General features: G+C 33.8%; 1 protein-coding gene across 1 annotated transcript; it reads left to right on the forward strand.

Annotated features, from left to right (window-relative positions):
• The first annotated feature begins 6,724 nt into the window (after positions 1-6,724).
• Positions 6,725-11,404, forward strand: LOC148009190 (uncharacterized). Its single transcript, XM_087673698.1, has 4 exons — positions 6,725-7,012; positions 8,140-8,325; positions 11,043-11,082; positions 11,173-11,404. The coding sequence occupies exons 1-4, from the start codon at positions 7,010-7,012 to the stop codon at positions 11,235-11,237; spliced, it is 294 nt and encodes a 97-aa protein (XP_087529824.1). The 5' UTR covers positions 6,725-7,009; the 3' UTR covers positions 11,238-11,404.
• Positions 11,405-12,273: the final 869 nt, after the last annotated feature.

Here is a 12,273-nt window from a genome sequence, read left to right on the forward strand (position 1 = left end):
GCATATTCAATGTGAAACTTAGACATGTTTATAGATGCACAATAAATGATAAGACATTCAGACCCATCAACAATTAATTTTTGTTTTGTATCATATCCTATCAAAGGAAGGAAGGAAAGAAGGAAGGAGTGAGGAGAGCATGATAGAGGAGACAACACAAGCTATATCGAAGACAAGACAAGAGGAAAGTTTCTCCTTCTTTGTCTTCTCTTCCCATGAAAAAACAAGAACAAAGGTCTTGTAGGGCAAGAGAGGGTAAAGTGAAGGATGGTGTATGTGGTTCTCAAGGAAGGTGAAAGGAAGACAATTTCTCTTCAAATAAAAACCAAGATATTTTTAAAAATCCTTCTCATCATCATCATATCATCGTCATGTTTTCATCATGGTCATCATCATCATCATCATCCTCATTGTCATTGTCATCATCATCATCCTCATTGTCATTGTCATTGTCATCATCATCATCATCATCTTCTAATACTACTATTATTGCTATTGCTACTAGTATTGCTAATGCTAATGCTACTACTACTACTACTACCACTACTACTATTGCTATTGTTATTGCTACTATTGATGTTGTTACTACTTTTGCTATTGCTACTGCTACTCCTACTCCTACTCCTACTGAAACTGCTACTGCTTCTTCTTCTTCTTCTTCTTCTTCTTTGATGAGGTTGTATTGAAATTATGTGAAACTACCTCTATGTGAACTACTAGCTTATATTTATATGTGTGCTGAAGACATGCATATATATGTGCTTCTACTAGTAAATTTAAGTAACTTGATACATGTGCTTTTGAAAAGTCATTGAAAAATGGACGTTTCTTGTATGTGGTTTATTAGTAGGTTATAGAATTACTAGTTTAGTGTTGGTAGATTAGAATGTTATAACTTTAGTAGGCTTGATAGTAAGGTTATAGGTTTAGTAGGTATATCTATGCTTGCTTATGAGTAGATTATTTAGTGTATTAGTCACTTTCTTATATTAGAAGATTATCATGTAGATTATAGGATTTATTAGTAGTTATATTAGTACCTTTGTAGGTTTAGTTGGAATGTTTATACTTGCTAGTTTTAATAGGCCTATTAGTAAGTTAGAAAGTCACCATTTTAGGGTTGCTAGATTAGCAAGTTTGTTAGTAGCTCATTAGGTACATTAGGAGGTTTGTTAGTATGTTGATAGATCTAGCAAGTAAATTTGTAGTTATTCGTAGATTAAGTAGAGATATTAGGAGGTTACTAGGTCTATGTGGTAGATGTTAGTTGTTAGATGAGTGGGTTTAGGATTCCTAAGTCAATATGTTAATAAGGTAGTAGGATTTGGGATAGTTAATTAGTAAATGATTAGTAAATATTATGATAAGTATTTTATATTTAGAAAGAGTAGTAGGTACTTATTTTTATGGGACTAGAAGTTAGCCTTATTTGTGGGGGCATTCTTTGTAAATTAGGAATCTTCTCCATGGATGGGTAGAGGGCATCACGTGGACTAGTGACTTAAATATGGAGTAGGTTTTCGTGAAAGCAAAAACTACACTTACCTCTTAACAAGGAGATCCTTAGGCTCCTCCACAATATGTGGTCCATGGAGAGCGAGCTCCACATGCAGCCATGAAGCATATTTATTTATGATGCCACTTTTGTAGCACATGGCTTGGTATAATATTTATCTTAGATCAGGTTTATGGCACACTTTAGCTATAGCCTCTTTATTTTTTGCAATTAAAAAAAACAATGTTTGAGATTAAATTCTTTTCATTACACCATGTCAAAATAATGAAGTTTATTATCACATTTTATTCATGGTTGATGTAAAAATGTATAGGATAAAATAATAAATGAGCTATTGATTGCATGATTGTATCTCAAAATGTAGTTGCAATCTTCCAATTAGTAACTCCCTAGTTTTTTCTAATGCCACAAACTAGTGCACTATAGGCATGTCTATACACACATCTAGTTTACAGACTTGATGGGCATATAGACACAATGTTTAGGAGAGATTTTAAATTCACCCATAAACATGATGATAAGTTATTTTTGGTTCCAAAAATGTGTTTTTAGAAATAAATAAACATGGTTTTCTTATAATGCATTCTTGAGGCTTCATTGGTATCAAAATATATCTATGATGTGTGCTCGAGAGGTATTTTAAAAACCCTTTGCACTGTCACTTTAAAAAAAAAAAAGATCCCTTTTGTGTCACAAAATTTTATGACTTCCCTTAAAAGTGATAAAATTGCTTCTAAAAAATATAAAGTTATTTATATTTAAAAACATTAAATACTCAAAATTATTTCTTATGATCTTACCCTTTACAATCACATACTTTAAGTTGAACCCTATGGGAATTTCCCCAAATGATCTTAAAGAAAAGATTTTGTAGCAACATTTTGCCATGTTCTCTAAACCCTTAATAGAGAATTGTCCAAACATATTGACAATAAAGAAATTAGGGGGTCCCTTAGATATAGCATAGAGTAAAGGAGATCAAGAATTCACACAAACCTAGGCTAGAGAGTCCAAAAGCACAACTAAAAAACAACACTCTCCTATGCAACATTCAAAAGTAAAGTCAACCAAAATAAATTCAACTTTCACTTCCCCTTATAGGTTAAAGACCCCATCCTCTATCAAACCCACAAAAGGCATCATTTAGATCAATTAAACATTTAACACTACAAGTGCCATGGCAACAAGAGGCCACATTTGACTATAAGTACCATCTCTATCACAATCTCATATTTGAGTACCATGCATTAAATATCATGTAGAAAAACCCTTGATGTATAGATTTTTGGTGGTGTTTATGCTCGTTAGTGTAGAAATAATCATTCTTATTGAGGGTTTCTCTTCATATTAGAATACACTCTATAGGAGAATGTACATAATTTCATATCTTACATGTTTGTAGGTTAAATGAACCTAAAATATGGTTAACTCACATGATATGAGAAGCTTATATTTAGTAATTAACCCATGCTACACATATGAACTCATGAATTATTTTGCATGTGCTATACTCAAATAAAATATTCCAAAAATCTATATGACTCTAATGGATAAAAGGGTAGCCTCATACGAAAGGTAAGAAGTAGTGAGTGAGAAATGACAAATGAGTTAGTGATATTGTGAATGACAACAAAATAAGGATGAAAAAGAGAGAAAAAGAGTTAGAATGAAAAAGGAAATGAAGGAGAATAAGTTGAAGAAGCCAGGGAAGAAATTAAAAGGCATTAAAGACTTAGATACTTGGGCATCTCACCTTAAACTACCATATACATCTTGCCCTTATCTTGCATATGAATCTCAATCTAATGTGTAGTGCTTTGGTTACTTTTAAGAGTGTTTAAGAAGAGGTGGTGATAAATGGAATTGTGTTATTTAAATGAAAATGAAAGAGAATCAGTGTTGAAAACTCAACAAATGCATTTAGAATTTTGAAAGTCATAACCAAAGTTGCTCATTCTATACCCCTTTACTCTTGTCTCACTACCATAGCAACTCACACTTGATGAATATGTCATGCAACAATAGGCAAGCATGTCCTATTTTGTTGAAATTTATATTTTTATAATAAAATATTTCCCATGATAATAATATTTAAATGATAAAATTGGACCAAATCATAGATACTTTTTCCATTCATAAAGCAAGAATATTTACAAGTTCTATCTATGTCACTAGGTGATTAGTACATGGGAACCCCATATAGCACTTGCTTTCATGGAGTGTTTGTCAAACTCTTTGTTACATATTTTTAAAACATTGATAAAGCCTTTACATCAAAATTTATCAATTTTTGACTTTGAAAACCCCTTATATGTGTATATCTATATAACTCCAAATAGTTGGAAAATAGCTTGTATTGAACTCTATCTTACATGTACTTCTACTAATTCCTAAGTGTTTCCATTAGCAAAAAGCATTATATACCTCTACTGGGGATGATTTCAACATCATGTATGGTATTATTGAGGAATATTTTACCATCAAGCTTATTTTGGACTCCTCAAAGGTGGGGTCCTTTAAGAAATGCCACATCACTATTTATTCTGAAAAATGGGGACTCAAACATGGGGCCCTTTAAGAAATGCCACGTCATTATTTATGATGAAAAATGGGGCCATGGAAATTTTTTTACAAATCAACCACATACTTGTTAGTTTATAACCTAGTTCTCAAGAGCTTTCCTTTGATACATAGTATGATGAGATTTGGATGTGAGGAGTGAAACATGACCTGAGCATGTTAACTAAAAATTTGTCGGACCTTGGAAATGTAGATTCCATTCCTTGAGAGGTATCCAATGATACGTCATTTGATAGGGTTTTGATATGAGATTGATAGGGCTCACCATGCTCCCCATTTTTCCAAGGAGTTGGTGACATGGCACTTCTTAGAAAGCCCAAGATTGAGTCCACAAAAATCCTAATGATTGTTTGAATAACTTTTGGCATGCATATATCATGCCTTAAAAGTCTTATATAAATTTATTTTGGAGAATATATGATATTCTTTGTAAACCTTACAAAATACAAATATTTAACCAACAACATTCTGAAACCTTTTTCAAATAATGACCATGTTGTGTAAATAGAATTCCCTCCCACACGTGGTAGTGTATGGATGTCATGTTCCTAAAGTTTGAACACATATAGTATTAATAGCTTTTAGAAATAGTTTAGAACATGTCAACAAGTAATCACTTGCCATAATGAATGTAGCACCACTAAAACTTGTGGATTCTATCCATCTTCCATGGGTTATCCCTTCTAATACCTTCCAACATGCTAGAATGCTATGTCATATCTCAATGATATTGATCCTCAAGCTATGAGAAAATAAAATATCTTAATGTGAGTGGAAAGGCCGTCAAACCAACAAGAGTATTGTATTGACTCTATACTAGAAGACAAAGCTCTATTTATAGACAGACAAACACCAAATAGAATGTCTCACAAAGTTAATACTTACTTGTTAAATAAATAAATGAATAAAAGGACTATGAGTCTTATTAAATAGAATGTCTCAAAAAGTTAATGCTTGTATCTTATATTATGATGAATGATTTTTATTGGAAGACAATCACCAAAGAAGTAGACTTCTAAGAAGATAAGGTCCTTTGTAAATAGAACAAAGTGCAACCAATCAAGATAATTTGTGTAACAAAATGAATGCGGTAACACTTAACTCATGTAGGAGAAGTATTATGCACTTAAGAATATTGAGATATTTCTAAGTCAACTCCATTCCTACTTATGCTCACACCTTTTCTGAAGGACGATGTACCAAAAAAGTTAGAAAATGAGGTTCTTGATTCATTGTTATCCATACGAGATTTGAAGATCCCCTTTCTACATGTACATCTAGGATAGCTCATCCATGAAGCATTCTTGAGATTACATGAATTCAATCAAAGAAAAGTGCAATGCCACTTTTTGATTTTTCATCTTAACATAATAGAAAGGAATGCAATAAGAATGAAAGGGCATCAAGCAAACACATAACTAGAATGATCTACTCTCATTCTCTAAGAAGATATGCACCTATAGAAACAATAAAAGAAAGGAAGATGTCTCAAAAAAAAAAACTTGAGTTAATATTACTCATTTGCAAACTAACTAAAGTGGCCATCATAGGTTTCATATAATATAATTTCTCACAAACACTTTGAAACTATACTATATATAAGCAAAGTTTAGGGTAACACATAGATATGAATTTTCACGTGAAACATTAGCATTGACATACTTTTCTCCAGTTTGTGTGAATACTTGATTGTTACATCTTGACATTATTAACTAGAGAAAACTGTCCATTGTGTGTTTACTTTATTACAATGTTCACTATCAATCAAAACTTTCTACAACCATGAGAGTCGCTTCGTTATTGGCCATAAAAGCTTTCTAGCCTATCAGATTGCTCTCTAATGTGGGGGAACCCACCTGGAAGGGATCAGTTGTGGTAGCACTTTCTTCTTTAGCACGTACTATGTACTCTAAAGTAAGGAGTGCCCCTAGGAGCTCCAAGAATCATGGACATAAAGCTTTTTAAAATTACACTCTCTTAATCAACCTGTAGATTCCTACATGCATAGATGACAATAAACTCTTTTGCAACATTTTCTAGTAATATCCACAAGTGTAGAGCTCTATGTAGATAAAGGGAAGTTTACATGCAATAATATCCTTGAAATATTTTGGGTGTGTAGGATGGGTTGGCACGCACTTCGTATTGTTGATGTTGAAAGAAACACTGCTAACTACCTCAGCATATCTGAGCGAGCATTTGAGTTGGTGGTTTGAGGACTACTTACCATACAATGTTTTTTGCGGAGATGGTCATTAGTTTTGGAAATGGAAAATTCTATGTGAATGGAGAAATAGGCATGAGTGGATGGATTTAGGAGTGACAGCTATAGGTAAAGAGGTGTGGAGCCAAGAAATAGACAAATGGCATATAAGTGATGTAAGGTGTCTGTTTGACACACACACACACACACACACACACACACACACAAAGAGAGAGAGAGAGAGAGAGAGAGAGAGAGAGAGGTGTTTGAGGAAATGACATGGAGTGGGGTCTTGGGAGTAGATTGTATGAGTGGAGGATGCCATTGGTGGTGAGAAGTGGGAGGAACAAGAATGATTAAGCACCTCCTTTGAATGATTAAGCACCTCCTTTGAGAAAGGTAAATTCCCCATTCCATTTGGGTTACACAAGGAAAGAAGTAGAACCTTTGTATTTATATAAATAGGGGAGATATGCAAGGGCATTCTATATAGAGGGCCAGGATACTTGACATAGATAGAAAGAAGGGCATTCCATCGAGAGAGAGAGAGAGGGAGAGCGCGCGCGCGCGCAAAAAAGAACATCAAAGGAAGGGGCCTCTCTTCTTCTCTTTTTCTTCCAGCTCTTCCTTCTTCACGCCAGTGCAGCTTTCACAAACACCAAGGGCGCTTTACATCGTCAAACACTATTATATCTCTACTACTACTAGACATGGTGAGAAATCTCTCTCTCTCTCTCTCTCTCTCTCTCTCTCTGGGGTCGTATGGCATGCATTGCACCATGTCTTCACGTCTTATGAACACCATCATCACACACTATCAATTGGCCATATTGCAGAACCATGTAGGGATTTTCTGTCGGTATTGTATCATAATTACCATTACCATTCTATCGCAGTATCGGTTTTAAGCAATAATATAAATATCTTGCATTAATCAATCGAAGGACGGTGGCGCGCTCCATGCTAATGGATCAGTCTATGTAGTAGGAATCCATGATTACGGTACGTCAGCCGTTGATGATAATCATGTTGGGCGGTGGTGATGATAACGCTAACTGGTCAATCACTCGGTGTTGCCATCCCTTCTCAGGGGGAGATCTTAGAAGCGCAACACGCTCTTAGTTTGCAGCTTCAGATAATCTCAGCGAAGGGTCGTGGGACATGATCAGTGATCAGTCGCCAAACACTAGCTCTGGTGAAGATAAAGCACTAGAACATGAGCTCATTTTGGTGTTACTCATGACTTGAGATCGATGCCAATGGGGAGGATGATTACTTTAGTAAACTATAAATGCTAACTAAGGGACACCTACCCTTGATTATGGAGGATTAGGAGTTTTATCTATCATGAGTAGAGACCAATTGCCAAGCCATTCAACCGTTGTCGATTGTAATGCACAATTAGGGATGCATCGAATGCATTGTTAGGGATGGATGGGTACTAATGGTAGTTTGAGAGGTAGCCGCATAGATCTTAGGGTTGAAAATCCATTCTAGAGTCATTGACTTGTGGAATGGTAAATGATGTAAGGCTCATTGAGTGCTTAGCTTTTAAGTTAATCCACGTAAGGTTGCAACAAGTTGGGTGGATATTACTTCAGCACGTGATAGAAACAAACACCAAGCTCTATCAAAATTAGTCTACTTTTCATTGTTGATGATTGCTTGCCATTTGCCTTTCCTTCATTACTCCAAGTATTGAAGATGCATGTAATGCATCCATTGTATGCCTATGGCAATATAGCACTCATTTTGCACAATAAGTGAATGTTTGTATGCGTACTTCTACTAACTTCTATGGGCTTAACCATTCACTCAAGATATGCATTTGTTTTTCTAGGCTATGTACATTCGTGTGAAAAGAAAGAAGACTACATACTTTGTTCATTGTGACCCTTCAGACACAATCCTACAAGTAAAGGCTAAGATACAAAGCCTCACTGATATCTCCATCAGGAACCAACGCCTCATTTTAATGGATTCACACCACATCCTTGATGACTCACGCACTCTTGGTGAACAACAGGTGAGTGCCTTGCAAATGACATGTTACCAATATTGTTAAAGGAAGTTAGTCCTTGCTTATGATCATTATAAATCACTACCATAAATATGGGTTGACTTGTATTTGCATATGTAATACAATAGTAGATTGAAATATACAATTATGTATCCATTATGGATGTGCCAATTTAATATTTATGTCATTCTATTAATTTCATTTAGATTTTCAAGTTGAACATTTTGTGCTTGTCAAAATGCTGACACATTTTCAACAAACTTGTCTAATGGCGTGCATGGGAAAATAATTTGAATGCAAGTTTATAATATTTTCAATAAAAATATGACTCGCACTAGTTTTCCTTATCATAGTCTATTTTATCATCTAGGAGAGACTCAATTTTTAAATGATCATCTCCACTCTCTTGCAAAATCATATTCCTAAAGAAATGGCTCATCTTCCATAAGAAGTCATATTTGTATAAGTACATGTCATGTTTATGCTTTCAATCCTTTAACCCATGTTTCTATATTTTTTCATGATATCTAGTGTCTGATTGAATTCTTAGTTTATTTGGATTGTCCGTTAATGGACAACTTTATGGAAAATCTCGTATTAACTACTAATATACTTTTCTGTGCCAATCTGTGGCCACATCTTGGATAGATCTTGAGTTAGTAAAGTAAGTAGTAGCGATATACCTTTTATGACCACACATTCAATTCCTTGTATACATCTTAGTAATAGTTTTACAATCCCTTAACTGCACAAAAATCATATTATGTCAACATGTAAGATTGATTCATTAACCCTTGGTTGACTCATGTGTCAGCATATGCCCACTAATGGTGAGCACCCCATAGATCAAAACATTGTTATGCATTATTATTTCTTTAAATGGGAAAATTTAAAACTTCAATAGCCCTAATGAATCTAAATGACCCAACTATCATCTATCATTAAGATGATGATTCTACGTATATTTGCAAGATTGGTCATGTTTTACTATTAGATTTATACCACAAGGGCAAGCACTTTGAGTTTTGTAGATGCGATTATACTTCTAACCTAAATTTCTATAATGAATTTGTAAGTACCATATTCAAGTTTCAAGATCCTCTATATTTCAACTTCTCATGAGTATGACTTTTAGATCAAAGTCTACCTCTAGATCCTTGTTTGGGAATTTCCAAATAAGGTAGATCAAATTAACGTATCATCATGTAAATTCCCCACAAGGCTTAAGTACAAAATAAGTTCTAATAGACAAAACAAGGTAACTTCTCCCATCTAGATCCTATGAGAAATCAAGTACATGAAGAAAAAATATTGCTCTTGTGTTGACACTTATGAAGGCCTTGATAACATATAAATCTTAGTCATAAATCATTCTATTGTCCTAATTGGTCTAAGAGAAGCCATGAATTGGTGATTGCATTATTAAGGACTTATAATACCTACTTGATCTTTAGTTTTGGTTAATATAAAGCCAATCAAGCTTCTAAAAAATCTTCATCCCATAATCTATTATACAGTAATGAATTGTTCATAAAGCCATGATGTATAGTCCTATGGTCCATTTACACTAACATGGTTGGGCAAGATTGGGCTTGGGAGGAGAACCAAAAACAAATAAAATTCAAGATATGAGAGCACACTCACCAATTCTTTAATTCAACATATGTTCTCAAAGTGGAAGGCAAGACAATACTAAGGCTTAGGGTTTGTCTTGCCTGGTGATGTTTGGCACAACAAGCAAGCTCGAAATGTATCAACTTGTAAAACTTGTTAACCCTCAAAGTATTATGACATCAAACACTTAAGGTAGAATGCTATTGAATTACAAAATATTTTGTTTGAAAGAAGCCAAATGAATCAATATATAAATTCATTCCTAAGAAATAAGTAATGTTGTATATTATAAAACCATACTCAAGGGCCAAACCAAACTTGCAACATCATAGATATGGAGAATCTCAAGCGCTACACTTGTAAGATATCATCTTTATCACGTGCATTCAAAGGATACTAAAAAATACATACATGCTATAAGGCAACAAATGACCCTTTTTACTTCAAAAAGGTATGTTTTCTTTTTTCAAATTGTTATAAAAAACCCATTCTATAAATGGAATCCTATAAGTTTTAGTAAATAAAATATCCCTTCACATTTTTTGAGGTGCACACCGCGAGATGAGAATACACCAATCCCTTTATAAAACTATGATGGTAAAATAGAATGACTAAAATGAATGTATCTTTGTAAAGATATCGATTTTGTAATGCCTTTATTGATATAGAGTCAAGTAGGGTTGCATGGGGGTCTCTAACTAAAACTTTTCTTGTGATTTTTGTGGTTATTTGTCAATTAAAAATTCTTGTGGTCTCTCATGTTTATTTGGTCCAATTTATGCCATGCATGCCTATATACAAACACATGTGCACACATGCATGCATGAACTCACATGAAAACTTAAGACAAGTTGAAGGCTGTTTGATGTGGTACTAGCTAAGTGTGTAATATATTTGAGATTGGCTACTTTCAATAGATCCTAAACAAGATTGGCTCTTTCTCATGTGAAACCAACTAGTAATGTTGTAGATGTAAAAAATGGTAAATCTCATATATAACATGCTTTGTAAAGTATAGTATATTCTTAATCTTTATGAGATTAGCTTGAACATCTTACAAATGGAAAATGCAAAATTTTCAATATACTAACACACACTTTTGATTGTAGGTGGAGAATAACTCCATAATAGCATTGACTTTGAGAAAAGGTAATGTCCCTCATTTTCATGACAAGTGAATAACAATATAATGTATGCTTCAAATAGTCTAGTAATAGTGGCAATGGAATTGATCTTTAGGCAACGGCGATTGGGAGGATATTGACATTGAGAAGTTTAGCAAAGGTGATTCTAGTACTGGTTAAAATATAACTTCCATGCAACCTTTCTGGATTTCTTCCACTATGAAATATTATCACATTTAAGTTGTACATCTAATTATTTGGAAGTCACAATTCCAAGAGTTTGTACATCTAATTATGTAGAAGTTACAAATCCAAAAATTTACACAACTAGACCCTAGCTACTTGTATATCCTTAAATACCTTATACTTACTTGCTTATACATCCTTCTCAAAATGTCATTGTACGTACAATTTACATAAATGATGATGAATATAAGATATTTATTGTATATTTTCATGTTTTCATGGATTGTATCTTGAGAGTTGTTTATTTATGTATAGAATTTGTCGTGTGAGGCAACATCTCATGGTGAAATTTACTTTTGAGGTATGCATTGAAAGTAGAGTGCAAGGCATAAAGTCAATTACTTGACTAAAAGACATTCCTTCTTGCAATGAGGAACATTAAAATCTTTCCATCCTTATGCATATTGGAAACTATAAGTGTTGAGGTTTCGGATCACGAAGGGCATGAGCTTCATGGTTGAGTTTTTGAATCAACAAGCTCATTAGCAACAATAAGCCTAGTTTTAAAGTTCAGGCTTCCTCACACAAATCAAATATTATAAATGAGAGCAAGTACGATAATCAATGACAAGAGATTCTTAGACCCTTTCAATACATATTGTCTAGCAACTTGATCCAAAGATTCTCAATTGACCACTTTTTAGTGCTTTTCAAGGGTAATATGGTTATCCACCTTAAGATACTTCAGAACACTCTAATTTAACACATCAAACATAGTAACATCTTTAATTAAAGTACTAGCATCAATCCTCACCTCACACTTTGCTAAAGGCATGTGCTACCTTTTCAACTTTTGTCTTCATTATATGAAGCAAATCTTTACATTCACTACTTTCTCTAACTTAATTGGTGGTGGACCTCTATGCTTTGTTTATGCATGGTATAAATTATTTTAGCCAATAGGTTAAAATCCTAATAATATATTGTAGATGATTTGTCAAACATGTGGCTTTCACATTTGCAATGGTTG

Source organism: Lygodium microphyllum, unplaced genomic scaffold, assembly GCF_053477565.2.
Source record: "Lygodium microphyllum isolate KBCC unplaced genomic scaffold, Lygodium_microphyllum_v1.1.10 scaffold_33, whole genome shotgun sequence".
NCBI lineage: Eukaryota > Viridiplantae > Streptophyta > Polypodiopsida > Schizaeales > Lygodiaceae > Lygodium > Lygodium microphyllum.